At 37.7% G+C, this 19,673-nt stretch overlaps 1 protein-coding gene across 1 annotated transcript in view; it reads left to right on the top strand.

Annotated features, from left to right (window-relative positions):
• SPOCK1 (SPARC (osteonectin), cwcv and kazal like domains proteoglycan 1) overlaps positions 1–19,673 on the top strand; it is a gene marked incomplete at both ends in the record, with an annotated part of 271,603 nt that overhangs the window by 216,690 nt on the left and 35,240 nt on the right. Inside the window, one exon of the mRNA XM_080353189.1 lies at positions 1,902–2,016. Within this exon, the coding sequence (XP_080209315.1) occupies positions 1,902–2,016 (115 nt within the window). The remainder of the gene's footprint in view (positions 1–1,901; positions 2,017–19,673) is intronic.

The following is a 19,673-nucleotide window of genomic DNA, read 5'->3' as shown; positions in this document are numbered from 1 at the left end:
TTGCACATTTGTGCATGGCCATGCATTTTCTAAATTAGAAGAGCAGAACATCACAAAGTATGTGACCAGCAGGGTGCACTGAAGTTCAGAATGGCCAGGAGATAATGTCAACAGAGCAGGATGTAGGCACAGGATAATGGTCTCCTGCTGCTAGATTAAAGCCTGGGCAAAGATGAGCCCTTTTAACAAAAACAAACAGAGGCAAAGCCAAGATATTTTCAGTACTTTCAAAGCAGGAGGCATTTATCTTGTAACAACATCCTGTTCTGTTCTCTTGGCTTCCACTGTACCAAAATAACAGAAGATGATGCTGTGATTTTTGTCAGTGACTGTTGCTAGATGAGCTCCAATTGCCCACTGCATCTCCATTGGATACCACCATGGTCTTACACTGGGTATTCTTTGGCCTTCGAAAAAGCTGCACATTTCAAAATACATTGCATCACACTGTGTAAGCATGCTGACCTACTTTCAAATGAAAAAGAATTAATCTATAATGAATTGAGACTTATCAAAGGGATTTTACAGCCCGACATTTCCAGTTTCCTGGGGCAGGAGGCAGTCTCTGCAGGGAGGAGCGCCAGCCTCGGTGCTGCCGGCAAAGCTCCCCCTTGCATTAAAAGCTCTCAGATTCTGATCTGGTAAAATTAGTGCTTGAAGAACATGAACAAACATGTTTAAATTCAGTTCATTAGGTAACAAGCTAAAGAGAATGCCCCGTGCATTATTGTTGCTACTTTTTTGTGCTGTTTTGGGTTTTTTGGGTTTGGATTTGTTTTGGTTTTTACTTCATTTTATTAGTACATTAGTCCAGTCTCCAGTAACTGCACTGCTGGGCACAATCTGGGGGAAATATCCTTGGGGCAGCAACTGCAGAGAGGATGCCTACACGGGCACAAAGCTCTTAAAGGGAAGTCAGCACTACAATGTATGTAATGCAAACAGCGAATGCGATGAATAGTCAGTATGTTATGAATCAGGGCTTTTTAACTAGCATGCTTTTGCAACATTAATTCTCCTGAGTTGTCTCATTCATCCAATACTGCATGTGTCCTGCTGTCCTAAATGGTTTGAATGTGGTGACTGTCAAGACATGCTGTAAATCCCATCTGCTGTGGTTTTAGGGAAGGGAAAGAAACAAGTAACAATATGTAGATATGGGGAACTATACTGCTCATAGTTTAATCTTCACTCTTCAATCTTGCAATTCTGTTGTATTTCTGGAGTTGATGGCATGAAGGATGGATATTTTTTGGGAAGGTACTGTTAAAGCAACTTATAGTTACTAGAGTCACTTAAAATTTCCTCCTTGTTGGGAGAAGCTGATGTTGTTGAAGGGACCAGTCTCATCAGCTGGTGAGCTGTTTCTTTCCGTTCTCACTATTTTGAGGATTGGTGTCTCTTTGTGAATGTTATTCAGACCAAGCCCATTGCTTGCAGTGGAAGTTGAGAGCTCCTAGATCCTCAAAAGACTGAACTAATAAATCATTAGTGTTAACAGGTGATGGATGGCATGATTTCACACCTGAAACATGGTAATGCAGTGTAGGAAACACATGGGATTCTGAAGACTTGTATTTTTTTTTTTCTTCTTCGCCACTGATCTCTGAGGTGACCTGCAAGAAATTGTTTCAACTTTCTGTGCTGCAAGTTCCATATATTTAAGCAGGGAACAATAACAACACTTTATGAGGCACATTTAGAAGTGCTGTGCAAAACTGCATAGGAAGTAGCTATTGTTGTTATCTATAATAATAAAAACAATGGCATTTTCAATAGAGACTGAAGTTTTGCAATCTGTCCAATGCCATTACTGCTAAATTCAATTTCTTATTTAATTCACAGCTGCAGCTTTTATATCTTGCCCTAATTCAAAACATATTCTTTTTTTATTATTGTAGTGCAAGTTGGACTTTCATGCATGTACTTCTGGCAAAACCATCACAGCTCAATGCGAAGGGCCCTGCCCCTGCCTTCCAGGACCTGAAAGTTCAAAACACAAGATGGAGAAGACTGGTGAGTTGAGCACTTAGTGGAATTATAGTAGATCAATTGGTTTCTGCTATGTCCTCAGATAAATGTAAGAAAGGATTTTCTTAAATGGCAGATTTTATATATAACACTTTCTGAGAAAAAGCTAAGGTACAACTAATCCTTTTCTAAACACGTAGTGATTTCAAACATCTTAACTGCTGCAAAACTAACACCCGCTTGATAGGGTCTCGTAGGAGTTCTGGTTGATGATTCTTATTGTTGATTGAGAATGTTTTGAATGAAAATATTGAATCATCATAAAAGAAGATAGAAAAATACTACCTGATAGTTCATTACTTCATAAGTTAAAAAAAAAAAATCAGTAGCCTGTATGTAAACCAAAAAGTCATTTAAAGTCATACGTATACATTACATGAGGTCTGAATAATCACTTTAATCTTTAGTTATTAAAGTTTTCACTAGAAGTCAAATATTTATTAAGTAGATATCATCTGTATTTATATATGAAATTGTGTCAACAACAAACTCATTGTAAATGATGTCATATAAACTGAAGGCTGGAGTCTCACAAGAAACAAACACTTTCTCTTTCACCAGCTCTTGGTGAGCCCTCTGTTTAGGTCTGTAGGCCCAGTGAGCCCATTCACTTCCCCAGATCTTTCCCTAGGAAGTAAGCACAAGCTGTCTCAGAGTGACCTTATTCCAAGGGAATTAATTCTTGCAAAAGAGACTGACTTAAAAGCAACAGTCCAGCAGCAGGGCAAGTGCTGCAGCTGGGTTTTTTCTCAGACTTTCCACCCTGCTATGGGGAAAGCCCTTGGGAAAAGAAGAGTTGTTATACTTGTGGCTGTGGTTTCTTGATAGGAGTGCAGATGTGCTGGTGAGAATATTCGAGAACCTCTCTTTGTTCTTACTCCTCCCCACTATGGACCTGTTCTGGCAGCACCATGGACAGAAACAAGAAAAAGTGTTTAAACAATTCCTCTGGTTAGTTCAATCCTGTTTATTCAGCTGGAAGTGGTGATGACCATGCTGGTTGTGCTCCATACACCGGAGCTTCTAGCACAGCACCAGTTTTCACATTAGGCCTCCATCTCCTTTCTAGAACAAGAAACACTTCTGCAGCCTAGATTTTGAAAATGCAGGTTTATTCCATTTTTTGCTAATCACAAACATTTTTCTGCATAGCTATCAAACTTACATGAAGTATTTTGAATGGCAAGGTTCTGAAATCAATATATAACTGTAATATTGCTTTATGTAGCTTGAATCTTTTGGTTACAGTTTACCCATTGATAAATTGCTCTATTCATATTTTCTATTTCTTGTAGTCAGGCACAAACATACTTTTCTTCTCATAAACTGCTCCCTATATGCCCTCTTTGCCCTTATCAGAAAGAGTATCAGATTAATAAATCTTCAGTGACATTTTAAGCTTACAATTTCATTCATAGAAGAGAAAAAAAATTCTAATAACCCTTATCTTGATAAATGCAATTTGACAGGGTATATGTATTCTGAAACTCAGGCTTTTGTTTTGCTTGACTCCAAACTTTTACTCCTGCCAACAAAGCATTAATTTAATGGGTTGGGTGATCTGCAGAGCAGCTTTCCCAAAGGCTTCTTCAAGAGGCCAAACTCAAGCTAATGGTGCTCCTGCCATTGCCCTGGTGACAAGGATAGTAAAGGTCTCAATTCTGCCATCACCAGTGTGGCATGAAAAGAATGTTCTGCTCCTTGGAGGAGCACTGTCACCTGGGAAATAAAGGAAATCATTGCTCTGTGCGTATGGAAACATTCAATACACTGAAAACAACAGTCACCTCCTGCATCAAGTGTATGCAGAGAAACTGCATTATATATACTGATTATAGTGTTATAAGAAAAATACTTGTACAGATATGGAAGTGATTGTGTGCATTATATATGTATATTAAAAAATTAATAGCAGTATAATATTTTGCTTTATTACTGTTTCTTTCTGGGGTTAGGTGCTGAAATGCCAAAAAAACTATTTGATATTGAGAATCAAATAATAGCAAAGGGGCTTTCTAACTTGCTTTGTATTAAATTTTCTTCTGGATCTTTGAATGTGCCAGTAATGTGCCATTTAAAGACTTCCTTTAACTTACCTCCTCAGTCTCTGCTCTTCAGACATTGTTCAGACATTCAGTTGGCTCACTGAGTGTATGGAGTCTCAAGCTGAATATTTCAGAGTTTGACGATCTTTTAAAAGCTCCCAAGAGTTTCCCTGAGAAAACATGAGTAAATTCTATATATCACTATAAATTTTACCCAGGTGCAATTTTAGCAGCATCTGAAGAGGGATTTGGTATTGTCTGTGTGTCTGCCCTTTACAGCATGAAAGCTTCAGCTTTATGGGAGAATCATTAATTCTAATTGCTGACCACAAAAAATTTCCATAGCACTGCCTTTCCTAAGATTCTGTTATTTGCTCAACAAGTAGTGTCACCTGGCTTTGAAGAAATAATATGTAAGGTGACAAGTGTGGGATGTCCAAGGCGATTGCATTGCAGAGTGTGACGGTCCCCTGAGACCTGGTAACGGCAGCACTTGAGTGATCTCCCCTTCATCAGATCTCCAGACCTCTCAGTTTTGAGCTTCTGACAAGCATTTTGGTTACTTGGTACCTTTGTGTCTTCTCTAGTCCTTGCACAAATTTGTTTTATTTTCCTCATATGATATAGTATAATTAACGTTGCTGAACTAGTATAAAAATCAGCAGTTTGATTTCTCATATAAAACTTTCTGTAAAAGAATTGCGTAGACAGTTGGGACCTGGTTTCTGCTCCTTATTCAGTTGCCAGGTTTGTGAAATCTATTCAAATACAGCAGAATCTTAACTGGAAAATAATATAGTGCTAAACCTCATGCCTAGTACAGACATGTCAGTGGAAAAATACTAAGGAGAATTACAGTGCAAATGCTTCCAGCAAAATGGAAATGCAGCTCTTAGAGCTTCCACATAAACTTTTTAATGCCTATTATGCAACAAGGTTAAATGTATGTGCTTGTGAACTTTCAATTTGAAGACAGTTTGCATTAATCTTTACACATTCATTCAATCATATGCAAATATTATTCCATAATAAATTATTTTCAGAAATTAAAAATGTAAAGGAACATTTAATTTCCAGACTACTGTAATTCTAAATGTCATGACCTTTTTTTTATATGCTTGTGAATAAAATTGGCAGTAGCATCAAAGAAAAGCAATCTAAGTGTATGTGCTCGGAGGTAACAATTGACTGCAGTGTCTGAGTCGTGTTCTTTCCTCCTTCCTGGGTCTTTTCAAAAACATCTCTGCTTTGAGGATGAGGATCAAGATTAATAATCATGTTAAAAATTGGAATTCCTTTTATAGTGCTCGCTGGTATTATGGAGACGTTAATAAAATAACACAAATGCTAGCAAAAGAAAACTGCACCACAATTATCCTTAATGGCAAATAACAACAATATAATCCTTCTATTATGAAGTTAAATCTTTAAAGAGATGGCAGGATTGTGTTCCTCATTTTCTTAAATGGAATTTTGATTCAGAGTCTGAGAGGTAAAAAACAGGACTCTGCGAGGGTGCTAATGGAAGATTTTGGAAAATAAGATAAGCCCTAATGCTTTCTCTCTTTTCTTTTTGAGGCCCATTGAGATTTCTTTGGTGTATCAAAACACTTGATATGCTTCATTATTCAGAGCAGTATCCCAGCTGTACAATATGCTTCTGTGATAGCCGCTGATTTTCAACTCCACTACCCAGAGACAAAGGTTGAGCTGTAGTCGGCCCTGAGGTTAACTGCCCTTTCAGAGGGCATGGGCCTTTCTTCTAACAGTATAAAATGAATAAGGCTATAATTTCAACAGCAGAAGAGGTTGGGAAACTGACTCCCAGTGGCACACAAGTGACAGAAGTAACTGAAGACACAAAGTCCTGCCTGCTGGTGGTTTTTAGATATCTCTTTCCAAAATCTCTGCATTATTTAGCTAGAATTCTTATCAAGTGTAACTTATGTTGACATTAGCTGAAGCTTCTAAATCCCCCTCCATAAACAAAGGACTTAGAACCTGCTGGCAAGGGAAGAGGTTTGCCCTTGAATGTGCAATGCATCCTATCAAAAAGACAACATTGTGCAATGATTGGGGCATCTCTTATTAAATGTGAATTTGGAATTGCAGTAATGGGGTTCTGGCTGCTTCCTCCATGCCTCTGTGTCTCCCCTCTGTTACATGTGTTAGTGGTGAAATAGCTCAGGCAGGATGGTAAATGTTCAACAGCATGTCAGGGCTCTTTCTGACCATACCTCCTTTTTGTCTTTTCTAAGAAGTTGAGTGCTATTCTCCAAAACTACTATTAATAGTCTTGTTTTATTGCCATCAGGGTTGCAGAGCCACTGGAGCATGAACAGATGCAGTAATTCAAAGTAGGTTTATCCTTATCTGTGCATCGTGGTTTTTTGACCTTGCAGAAACACCCAAGGCAACTTCTAAGAAAATGCTATTATCTTGATAAGGGAAATGTAAGGTCAATAGGCAGAAGCAAATACATTCATTTATACTGAGTGTTGTTTAGGTTTCTTAAAGGGAACCAAGAGAACATTTTTAAGCTGCAGGACTAGGTCTTGGCAAGCTCGATCAAGAATTTACCTTGTTTGGGGTATAGTTTAGGATGTGAATTGTAGCATTTAACTACCAGCCCAATTGTGTGTGATGGATGAGAAGGTTTTATGTTCCATTCCTTTACAGAAAGAGCACTCAGTGCATGAAGTTCATTTGAAGAAATCACAGTCTTGTTTCCCAAATGAGTTGTATCATTTCTTGTGCCTGAATGACTGACAACTGAAATAATTGAAAGTCTTGGAACTAAGTCTGTCTTTGAAATCCACTTTCAGCAAATATTTCAGTTTTAGATTGCTATTCACAAGTTTTCATAGCTTCAGAGTGCATAATTTTAAAGTTTATGAAGATGAAGTATGAGTTGTGAAAATGGTTGCATTGAAATTGGTTTCAGGGTTTGATTTGCCAGGAATTTTTTTCCTTCTGTGGCTTTAGCTTTGAAAAAAGACTCCTTCTGACACTGGATTTCCAGGTAGATTTTTAAGTGGCTTATTTAAGTCTCAAACTCAGAATGGTAAAACAAAAACATTCTATAATTGAGATATTGAAACCCTTAGTAATCTTATTAAAACTAAGAGGATTTTTTTTCCTGTTTTGCCAGGGAGAAATTATGTGTTTCAAATCAAAGAGTAACTTTCGGTGCAGGGCAGATATGAGGATGTGGAATACAGTCATGTGTGTTCCAGACACTGACGTGATCCTTCTCTGGACTTGATCAGTAAAGAGCAGGATTATTAGCTCTAAGTTACGCAGGATCTGATACTTTTGTTTCAAAATTGTCTGTATGAGTACTGCAATTCAGTCTTTTAATTTTTGTTACATGATGAAATTACCTTACCCAGGTAAATCTCAGTTATGTAATATCTGTAAATAATAATAATTATTATTACTATTATTTTGCCTTAAAGCTTTCGCACAAGATCAGTTGAATTCCTTTCCTGAAAGCTTTTTATTTTTCTGATAGTTATTGTCTATCAGTAGTGAAGTAGCCAAACCCATTTAATTTTGGATTAAAAGAAAGTGAGAGGCAGGCAGGAACAGATGCCTTTGCTCTTCATGGATGGCTGTTAACATCACCCAGTTCTATCAGAAGCAAAATAAAATAGCTTCAGGATTGAGGCAGCAAAATCAAATTCTTCCTAGGGTCAGAAGAAAGAGAAAAGTAATGGTGGCTGTGGAGGTTTTGTCCTGCTTCTGGACCTCGCCTGCATCATCCTTTGGTGTGCCAGAGAAAAGCAAGAGCTTATGAGGGAAAGGCTGCATATTCTACATATACACATTTTATTGGAAAACTCATATTTTTGTAGAAGTGTTATGCTAAATGGAACACACAATCTGAGAGGCAAGTGAATAAAATGTTCACATGCTGAAAAATAATAGAGTAAAAAAGCTAATAATACAAATAAGAGCATGTTAATCAACTGATAAACAAATGCTAGGTTTTCCTGGTATGTTTATCTTCCTACACCAGATTGCCTTGTTATCTTCTGTGCCTGAAGTGTGTTTTATCAAGACTCATATGCAGAGCTGTCCTTTGAATAGCTCAGGAAGGACCCATTAAATGCAAGTCCTTTTACTGTAGCTCAGAAAGATGGTGATGCCCTTGCAAGAGGTTTGATTGGGAGGCCACTGGGCCAAACTCTTTGACAAAGGAAACATTGGCTGTGGTTGTGTGGTCAATACTTAATCACATCCACAAACTACAGAATGTTGATTAGATGAGGTTGATGTTCACAACTCCCTACATAGCTGGGTAGAAAGTCCTTTATGTTCTCAGTAAATACCAGGCTCTTTCTGGTCTGTTTTGAAAATCTGATCATCCTGAAGCATTTATAACTGAGCAATAGATGCTGCTGAATGGGAAACATTAAAATTGCTGCTATTTATATCACTCTGAAATTATATCACTTACATTCCCATTAAATCTTACATCTTCTTTGCATTGATTTCTAGGCTAGCTATGTATAATGAAGTGATCAATAGTTGTTACTGCTCCCGTTCAAATTCAGTGGAACATCTTTAATCAGTGTAATTTAATGTCAAAGCATCCAAATTTTTTGTTATGACTATGCATTGCACAAGTGAGGTGGCAGGAATTTCCATGGTGTACAATTAAGTCATCACATAGAACAGTTTCAGGTACAGTACAACCCTTATAGATAAAACACTGGCAGAATCTTCTAGGGTTTTGTTAGAATTTTTTTTTAATAGTATTTTTCCTGTTCCCAAATACAACTGACTGTGACTGTATAATTAGCCAACATATAATATTAATTGTAAATTTTAATTGACAAAACAATTCTAAATTTCTGCTTTACAAATACACAAGCATCATATTTTAGGATGTAGGTGTGAACAGCCATAATGGTACAGTCCTTTCACAAAGAATATAAAGAGATGGCAAACATCATTAAAAATCACTTTCCAGTCTGAGCAAATGCTATTGGATTTTGCACCACTGTTCATTCTGTACATACTGAGGTTCTGAATTACATGTGCAAAGTATTTACACAACAGAAACAAAACGCATATTTTCAGACTGCTGTGTTTTCCATCAGAGCTGTGTTGTACGGGAGAATTGCCTGCCCAAAAAGCTTTCTTAGGCTTGAGAGAGAGCCTATGATACTTGTACACTTTTTTTATCAAGGAATATAAATTAAAATATTTTTGTACTGTCAACAGTTATACACAGAAAGCACTCAAGTTGATATGCGAAGCCCTCTTTGATATGAAGCTGAAAAGGAGAAGGAATTGTCCCCTGTAGATGTTGTTTTGCATTTTGGTTTGGCTCTAAGGTTGTGGAACTCGATCATAGCAGACCCCAGACAGATAACAAGTCAGGGACGATACCATCCATTGACTAGTTGTCACTTCTTCAGTATGATCTTCCTTGTATTTGTTCAAATTACAGCAGTCTCCAAAATATAACAGACAACTTCTGCTTTAGAGGCAGAAGTGCTGGGAAGGAGGAAAAAAAAGCCCTAGAAGCGGCACACTGTTCACTTTGCTTCTTTCAGGTATTTGCTGAAACGGTGTTGACTGCAGTAATAACATCACTGTCAGCAGGATTTGCACTTTTAGTTAATGCATCTCTATCATGCCAATAGAATACCGTTGAGCCAGAATTCCTGTCATAATTTTTGGAGGTTGGATGAGGACGTGAGATGTAACTCTTCATCATCACTAAGTAAAGACTAATCCCAGACAGCAGCAGGAGACAAGAACAGTATAAAAATAACTGTCATGGTGTAATTATATTAAAAACAGTAGAATTTTTTAAAAATCCTTTTGAAATCTTATGAAAGAGAACTTTTAAGTCTGTGCTGCTCTCTGCAGCAGAGGGAAGTCCAGATGTTTTAATAAGCATTTATAGCTGTGCTTTTACCCCAGGCTGAGCAGTGGATATGAATTTCACCCCTTGCTCAGGAGTTCTCACCACCTAAAATGGAAATATTATAACCAAATTGGTCTCAACCCATAAAACCAGTAGCTGTGAAGTGCTCATTTCCCCATCAAAGTCAATAAGGAGGCTCCAGAGTTGCAGCCAGGGCTGATGTTTCTCTCATGGACAACCCTGTGTGAGGCATCCACAGCAGCAGACCCAAATCTGAACTGGGCACGGGTCCCAAGGGCAACGTAGGGACAACTGGTGTCACTGACCCTGCAAATAACTTCCCACTTTGATATACAGATGATACAAATGCCACCAGGGTGTCTAAACCCACAAAGCACAGTGAGTGTACTTAGCTCAATGGTAATGAGTTTAATAAACACTTATTAAACAAAACATAAAAATGGCCATTTTTTTTTTTTTTAACCATAAAGAAAAGGTTAGAAAATGACAGACATAGCAAATGCTTAGCACCAGCAAGTAACAATAATTTTCAGACAAGAAGCAATTTGATTTTTAGATTGCCAAAAGAAAGCTATTGAAGTGGCACACTGTGTTAATAGAAACACCGTCTAGGAACAGCAGGTGTTTGTGTGCTGATAATGATAATTAGAGCAGTAAAATCTCTCTCGTCATAAACAAAAACAAATAAATAAAACTGGTTTCATATAGTTTTGTTTTTTTTCCTCATGGATGTTGATTTCTGCAGGTTTTGGAATATTTCCCTAACATTTAATACAAGAAAAAATTTGTTAAATCTCCAGAAACCTGGCAGTGAAATAAATTATAGGGCTTATCATTGCAGTGTTAAACTAAAACATTGCTAGTGTGAGAAGAGGAAAAAAAACACCACCACCATGCCACCACAACTTTTCAATAAGATATGGGAGAAAATAAGACTTGAAATTGCAAATGCATCTTTTTCTGGTTGTTGTTTTATTCTTTTTGCTGTGGTGTTTTAAGGACTGAATTCCATCTTTGGTTACTCCACTGCAAATCTGGAATAGTTCCATCAACAACAATGAGAGAGCTGCCTTTGGTAAAGTTATTCTGAGTCTATAGTGGTATAAATGAATATAGACTACAGACTAATTGACCATTCCAGAGATTTTGTTACTTTTCATGCACTTCTCAGTGTTGTGTCAAGTTAGTTCTGGTTTTTCTGTTTCTAATTCCCTGTTTACTAGTGCAGAAGAAGGGAGATGGTATTTGAGATATCACTACCTTATTCTAAATGTACATGCTTACATATTTTACAGCTTTCACTGTCCCAACAGGGACATTTCTACATTCACTTTCTACATCCACCTCTAAGAACTGCATTTTTTTGTAATTCAGTTTAATGGACTGTATGTAAATAATAAAAATAAAAATAGTTTTTTAAAAAATGCTATCTAGTTCCTGTAAAGCAGATGCCTCTCCCTTAGAGATGGACTAGAATGAGAATCAGGATCTGCATTTGTGAGTTATTATAATCTGAATTATTTTACTGTAGTCCATCTGTCAGACAAGAGTCCATCATTCTCAGAGGAAACACTAAAATAAGCTACAACAGAAGAAATATATGTTAGTATTAGGGAAGTTTCTAGGCAACCAGCACAGGATCTTTTTGTCCCAAGTGTTGAAACACTGGGGTATCTATTCAGTTAATTTTTCAGATACAGGCTCAAACTCTGAAAAATGGGGTTGGTCTCTCAAAATTGCAGTTTAGTCTTTGCTGTGGATGTCCAGCCTTTCTGGAGATCTCCTTGGGACTACCTTGGACAGGCAGATATGTATTTGGAGCTGAATTTACCATGCCTTAGTTCCTCACAAACATTCAGACATGCCTTTATAATATTTCTATTTAACAGTAACATAGAAAGTGGCTAAGTTTGTGTCTAAGTAATCTGTTTACTGTATGATGATTTTCTGGCTTGGTTTTAATTACAGTTTTCTAACACTGTGTTCCATTAAGTGACACAGAATTTTGTGACTAATGGTTTAGAATAATGCTTATGGAAAAACAGTTTAGTTTCCTTTATGAGAATATACTTTATACAATGATACCACTATATTCTTGGATTTAACAAATCATGGTCTTGGCTCCCTCTTGCTTGTCTGAAGGTAATTTTATGTATCATTGTTTCCCATTCCTCAATTACAATGATAGTTAGGGCCCAGGAGCTATCAGGCACAGCCAACAGGCCGATTTTTCTATCGTCTAAATTCTAGGTATGGTCTGTAACAGCAAGTGCTCATTTATCAGGCAATCCCTGTCAACAGAAAAAATGAAAATTGAGTAAAATAAAATCATGTCACAGTCATTTCGGGCAGCAGGTTGCATGTTACAGATGCCTCATTGATCCTTCGCGATTGAAATTCAGGCTTAGACTTTCAGTTCTTGAAAGGGTTGCAAATATTCACGGAGAGTGTAAGATGCAAAAAATGTCGAAGGGATATGATCTTTTGAAAAACACACTTCCCTGAGCATTTTAGTTGAGACAACGAAAATAAGGCTTCATTGGGGACTCTAAAGTGAGGAAAAAAAAACCATGTATTTGTCTGCAATGTGATTTCCTGAACAATTAAGGTACGTGGTTGTTGATCTCTCTGATATCTTGCTGTGAAAAAGGAATGCCTCAGTATTTCTCAAGCTTAACAACATGTTTTGTTAACATTATGGTACTAGTTATATATGGCAGGTGCCTCATTCCGTTGTGTGGTTTTCACAAAGGGATTAATTAGATTTCACTGAAATAGTCAGTTGAAATGAAACCCAGGAGACACCAGAAACAATTCTGTCTCCAGAAGTCCCAGTGCCAAGGTACCAGAATAGCAGTTTTCTAGATAAGAGCGTAAGGCCCTGAAGAATACTGAGTTCACAGGGAAGCTTTGCAGACCTTGCACACCCAATATCTATTTCTACCTGTTCCCATTCAGAAAAAAATGAGAACCTACAGTTCCAAAATGCAGTGAGATTGGCCTGTGTAGCATTGCAAAGCCTGCCCTGGTTTGCAGTCCTTTCTCTGAGCTGGAGGAGCATTGGAAGAAATGTCTCATAGATGAAGCACCTTATCTATAAATCGCGTTGTTGGTGGGCAGCAGAGAGTTAGGGGCAAATTAGGGGAAATTGTCAAAGGCACAAAACTAAATAGTGTTATGAGGTATGCATTATGCTTCCCTTTCATTTTACATATTAAAACTATCATTCTGGATGTTTTAAACAAGTAATCTTGCATACCAATCTTTATGCATTTGAGATTGTTAAGTGAAGCTTATGTATTTATTGCTTTCCTCAATTTAGTAAAATCCCATAAGCAAACAAGAAACTATTAAAAAAAAAAAATCAGAATTTTTAAAGCACGATTTGTTTTTATCAGCAAATATATCTTTTAAAGTGTTTTGGGTTCTTTGAATGTATGAGGAGGAAAGACATATGGTGGCTGCTATATAGCATATATAGTAACTACATTGAGAATGCAGTTACCCAGAAGGGAATGAATAATTAAAATAGATTTTTCAATAAAGAAGCAAGTGGTAGGAAGTGTTGTCTGTTCAGTTTGCATTTTTATGAAAGAAATCAAGCTGGGTGCAAAACCACTGGACAGTATTTCACATTTCTTTCAAAGGCTTCCTTTTTTATTTTCAATTAGATATCCTTGAAAACTGGAGCAATAGAAATGGGAAGAAGTTCATTAGCACGAAGTGAGTAATTATACACTTGGGGTCTAATAATAAGAGCATCTGCTTTAATCTAAGAACTCTTTGGTTAGAAATGTCTAAAGGAGAAAATGACCTTAGTGTGGTAGCTGGTCACACAAAATAAATATGAGCAATTGTGAGCTGTGAAAAAGACTTACGGAATCCTCAGGCATTTCCAGAAATATTGGCAATATTTTACAGGGCACTGGGAAGACCTTGTCTGGAGTCTTTTGTAAGTTTGGATCAGCAATGTGCATCAGAGATGATTTCAAGCTGAAATAGGACAGTGAGTTTTTCTCTACTTCAGTGCAGGTCTAAGCTGCTCCTGCCACCAGGTTCTTTGTGCTTGACACAATGACAAAATAAAAAGTTCTATCTCCTAAAAGTTAACGCTACAGCACTATTCGAAATACGCTTTGAAGACATTAGCCTGGTAATAGGTATTTAAATGATAGCGTAAATACAGCTTTAGGGCAATCCTTTCTGTATGCATTAAATCTAAGAAAGTATATTTTTGCACATAATTTTATAGATTCTTTTTTCTTAGTTATATAGTTTATGGTGTAAAATGAATGAGGAACTTGAGGAAGAGGGAAAGTCATCTGCTACTTGTAAGGGATTTGTAAAATGTGAGCTCATGGCAGCATTTCACACTGTCAGAGTTCTTCTGCTGCAAAGGCAACCTTGCAAAAGTCTATCTACTCGTGTACTCATGCTTTTCTTTTTCTCTTTTTCTCGCTGTCTTTTTAAGACCTGTTTAACATCACTAGGTTCTGTTTTTTCATTACCAATACTACCACAGTGGAGGTGATTGAGGAGTTTCTGTTCTTGAGCTGCTGTAATTTCTATCACAGTTTTGCAAGGCTGCACAAAGGTGATGTGTTACTGCTGAGTCTTGGGGCACAAGGCATTTGGCTACATTCTTGTGACAAAGAATTCATAAAACAGAATTTATGTGGTGCTTTATGGAACCAGCTGATTAACTGCAGCCCTCAATAAAGGAAAGATGCTGTGTGCAATTGAAGTACGCGTATAAAAGAGTGACAATAAAGAAGATGCAAGTGAAAACAATATATTAACCTTCCAAGACGCAGATTCAGTGGCAGGTCTTTGCATTTCAAAAGAAATTCAGAACCTCCTGATATGTGGTGGTGTTATTTCATCTTGCACGACACTGCTGTTAAGAGCAAGGGTTCAGAAATAAACTCCTCCTCCTCCTGACCTTGGGAAACTGAATTACATTAGATCAGCTTATGTTTTAAGCAAGCCTGGACTTTCACATCACTCTCTGAGAATTGGTGAAGGCCACAGAGTATCTCCTGTATTTAATTTATGTTAAAGAGAGATTATTTTCTTACTTTGTGGCCAGAAGCTACTAGATTTCAAATACATTTATGTTGGGTTGATTGATTTTTTTTGGGGGGGGTATTTTTAATCAGCAAGTGTCACAAGAAGTGATTATGTTTCTAAATAATCCCAAAAACTATTCCAATTATTATTGGAATTCTGTTTTCTGTAATTGGAAATTTTGCAATAAAATATTAAGACTTTGAGGTTGATTGAAAGTGACTGAGGGTTAGTGTGTTTTTTCTTCCCTCTGTAGTGTGCACAAGATTTTGCTACATGTGATGTGAAGGTTATCTTCAAGCCTACTCTGATTATTTACTAACCTCAGCAAGTGTTATGGCATACCCAGTGGAAAACCTGAAATGGGGCTGGGTTAATGACCAGTTCTTTGCAGTATAGGAAAGTATTGTATGGCTAATGCTAAAGTCAGTGCTTCTCTGGCAACACTGATACCCTGTTTCCCTGAAAATAAAACAGGGTCTTATAAAATTTTTGCTCCAAAAGACACTTACTTTTTTATATGTATAGCTGCCTGGATGCTATTTAAATTGACTTTTTTTAATGAACTGTAACTAGGGCTTAGTTTTGGAGTAGGGCTTATATTTTGAGCATCCTCAAAAATCCTGAAAAATCACACTACTGGGGTAGGTCTTAATTTTGGGGAAACAGAGTAGTGGAAAACATACTGTGTTTTGTTTTATTTCTCCTGGTGCTTAAAATACATGAATATGCATTAAATGTGTTATATTTTGGACTGATTGAATCTTTAAGAAAGGTGTTGCATGAATTTAGATTGAAAAGCAGTTATTTATCCAGTAGTTAGTCAAGGGGGAAGTTCAGAAGTTTATTCCATTAGTACGGCAAAATATTGAGAGTAGCAAGAAAGTTTTTAGTCGTGAAAAAATGGAGGAATTGTAGTCATCGGTGTGAACCATGAATATATAATTATGTCATTGCCCAATATCTGACCTAAAGGAAAGCTGACAAATTGAGGCAAGCTTTCTTAAAAAGCAGCCATAAAGGCAAATATTATATACTATTATATTACAGCTTCATATTCTAGATGACAGCTGAACAAATTTCAGTATGCTTGGTGATAGGACATTTTCCTTGGCAACATTTTGACCAGTATATTTTCCTACCCTAATTCAGATGCAAGAGAATACCAGTCTCCAAGCTCTTCACAGTTTTAGAGTAATTGCTGTTTGTTTTTGTCCTTCACCTCTTTGCTCTTCTGAAAACAGATTGTATTCCACAGCAGGGTTTCAGTGATGAGAGGTAAAGTGAACCCTCCTCTAGCAATTGGATGCTTTGACTTACTAAAGTCACTGCTGCTTGAAAGAGAAATTGGCTTCCCTTGAGAACATGTGAGCCATAAAAAAATAAAGCTGTAGATGAGTTTGTAGAAGGGCACATAAAATCCAAATTCCTCACTGTAGACCCTTTTGTGGGAAGTAGAAAACTGATTTACTTATTACTAGTTTGCCCATTGTATTTGTTTAAGTCATTTTAGGAGTCCAAAGCCTTTTTAAAGTGTTTATTTCCCTGAGGAGACAAATGCAGGATTCTGTATTGCAAGCCAAGTATGCCAGCCTTTAACAAGATTATGACAGTCTTTTCCATGGGTCTGCAGTGTGAAAAATGTCCTTAGCTGTAGGTCACAATTAATACAAGGAGAAGAAAGTAGCCAGAAGAGATCCAGTCAGGCAGCTGGTTTTATGGCTAGGTTGTTAGACTGGAAAAGACTGGTTTCCAATTTAGGCTGGCACTTACAAGGAGCTGGTTGTACATCTCCTATTGAAAATACTAGTCCTAATGCTGTAGGGCAAAGCAGTTGCAGTATTAGATACTTTCAGGAAATTTTATTTTAATGGAACAGAATGCCCTGGGCTTCTGCAAATGACTTCTCTTCCTCCTTCAGAATACCTAGATGCAGAGCTAAGTTTAACTTGCTTTATTTTACAGATGACTGTTTTGAATACATATTCCAGGCATTGCGTCAAGGATGAAGAGTGGCATTGATGCCACAATGATAAGTGCTCTGTAAATGCCTACAGAGAGATAAGACATAAGGATAGTCACTCACCAGCTAATTCAGGATAATAAATGAAATCTAAGTGAGATGTAATTTGTGTTGTTAATAAGTCTCTTTTCATGTTAGTAAATGCAAATTTATGCAAAATGATTTGTTTTACCTAAAGAAATTGGGTTGGAAATATGCCATGTGGCCTAGCTACAGAAAGTCTTTAACAAATTGCATTTATTTCGCAGAACTTACTCTCTTGCATTACTCTTCTCAGATAACCTGTATAATCTTAATATAAGTAAACACAGCCTGAGTATTTGAATATGTTCTTATTTCAGTTCCTTTTGCTGCAATTAAGTACTGTGCAACGTGCCTGTTGTGGGCATTTTAACACTTTGTGCCATCAAAACACTTTCTTTGAGTTCTTTGTGCACTTTGCTAATGTTAATGGATTCAACCTCACATTGCGTCTGAGAATTAGGGATTGATTTTTATGCACAGGTAAACAAATGCACACACAGTTTCTATGATTCATATAACATGCTTCAGGAAACTTCTAACAGAGGTTTAAAGTGCTTGCTTGAATTGCTGGACTCAGTGTCCTTCCAAAACTGTAATTACTCTCCTCCATGGAAGGATGTTTCTGTTGGAATGCCTGAGGGCTCTTTTCCAATTTCTGTTCAAACCTTTCTGTGTAGACACACACCTTGCTTCAGGGACTGTTGTGTCATGCACATGCTTCTAATTTCTTTTTAGATTTTGGAGACCAGCCTCTCGCCCACTTTTTTGAATGGCTGTCTTTTGCTGAGCAGTGTCAATATCCTTTGCAGAGACCATCTGCCCTCTTGCCAAGTCAGAGTGCTTGGGTTCTGTATGTGGCTGTGATGCTTGCCAGCTTTTCCACTTTCAGAAAAGTTTCTTCTCCTTTTTCCTCATATATTTCTAAATATACATTAGGAATAGCAGCCAGCTCTTTGTAAGGCTCTGTCAGCCCTATGGATAAATTCAGTGTTTATTCTCTCTCACTCTCTATTTGATTCCCCACTGACTTTTGCTTGTGCTTGTCTTCTCTTCCAGCCTTTTTCCCCAAAAACAGTAATGTGCAAATAATTGATTTTTCAGTTTACTTGCTGGACTGGGAAGTCAGGATTGGAGGGACCCCCTTCCACAGGGTGCAGACCTTCAGAAACAGACTGCTTGAGCCTGGCTCCCACACAGTCACAAGTCCTACCAGCAAACCTGCTCCAGTGTGGGCTCCTCTCTCCACAGGTCCTGCTTGGAGACTGCACCAGTAGAGGCTTTCCCACAGGATCACAGCCTCCTTCAGGCATCTACCTGCTCTGGTGTGTGCCCTCCGTGGGCTGTTTATGGATCTCTGCTCCACCATGGACCTCCACAGGCTGCATGGGGGGAGCTGGCTTCACCATGGACTGCAGGGGAATCTCTGCTCTGGTGCAGCAGCTTTTTAATTCTTAAATATGTTTTCCCAGAGGTGCTACCACCATCACTGATGGGCTTGGCCTTCTCCAGTGGCATGTCCATCTTGTAGCTGATGGCATTGGCTCTGTTGGACATGGGGGAAGCTTCTAGCAACTTCTCACAGAAGCCACCCCTATTGCCCCCCCCACTACCAAACCTTGCCATGCAAACCCAATACACAACATTTCAGTGCTTCAGCTTGTCAATCTCAATTTGTAAGTTATTTTGATTTTCTTAAAATTCCATTTTCCAGCACAGGATTGTATGCCAAAAACAATAATAATAACAGTAGTCATCATTTTCTCCCCAGGAGTGCAGTAACTTCTTATGATATTACATATTTTCTGTTAGTGATGATTTTGCTTGTGTGTAACTCCACTTGTGAAACCTTTTCAGTTTTGGCATGCTTCAGAGACACTTTGTCATTGCATCTGTATTTTAGCCTCTTGTTCACATTTTTAATCTGTCTCTAAATAGCAAAAAGTTATGGGAAGTTGGAAGAACGTTCTGGAGAGGTATGGCTGTATGTTCTTCCTAGCAGCACTGGACATTGACCATCATCGCAAAGCATTAGGCTGAATGAACCTGGTATGACCATCCCATATTCTTTTATTCTTTAGCATCTGGTCCCCCAAGCAATGTTTTGTCTTCCTAGAGCTCAGAAGGTGCCCATTATTTCTTTCTGTTCTGCTCAGGGTGAACCTGCTTATTACCTTTCAAGTACAAGCTCAAACGTCCTTGGCACCTGGCCAAAATGAAGTCATCTCCAGCAAGAGAACATGAAAGTGAACCTCTGTTTCTCTGCACTTGAGTAGTCTAAGTATACTTCCTAGTTGCTCTGTGCATTATCAGCATTGTAACAGATTATCCTTCCATCTCAAGGAGATGTAACCAGCTCCTTCATAGACCCACATCAGTGATTCAAAGTACTCCTGAAATAACATTTGCTGCTTGCTGTTGAAGTGTGCAGTAATCAGTTACAAAAAGTTGCAATGACGATTCTCTCTTCTGTGTATTAGATGTCATGCTTGACCATATTATGGATGGGAATGAATGGGTTTTTTACTAAAGTGCTCTGAGTCCTTAGCATAAGTGGTGTTATCATTATACAAAACTCTTT

The sequence above is a fragment of the Nesoenas mayeri genome, assembly GCF_963082525.1.
Source record: "Nesoenas mayeri genome assembly, chromosome: 14".
Classification (NCBI taxonomy): domain Eukaryota; kingdom Metazoa; phylum Chordata; class Aves; order Columbiformes; family Columbidae; genus Nesoenas; species Nesoenas mayeri.
Note: the sequence above shows the minus strand (reverse complement) of the source record. Positions and strands in the feature narration are given on the sequence as shown.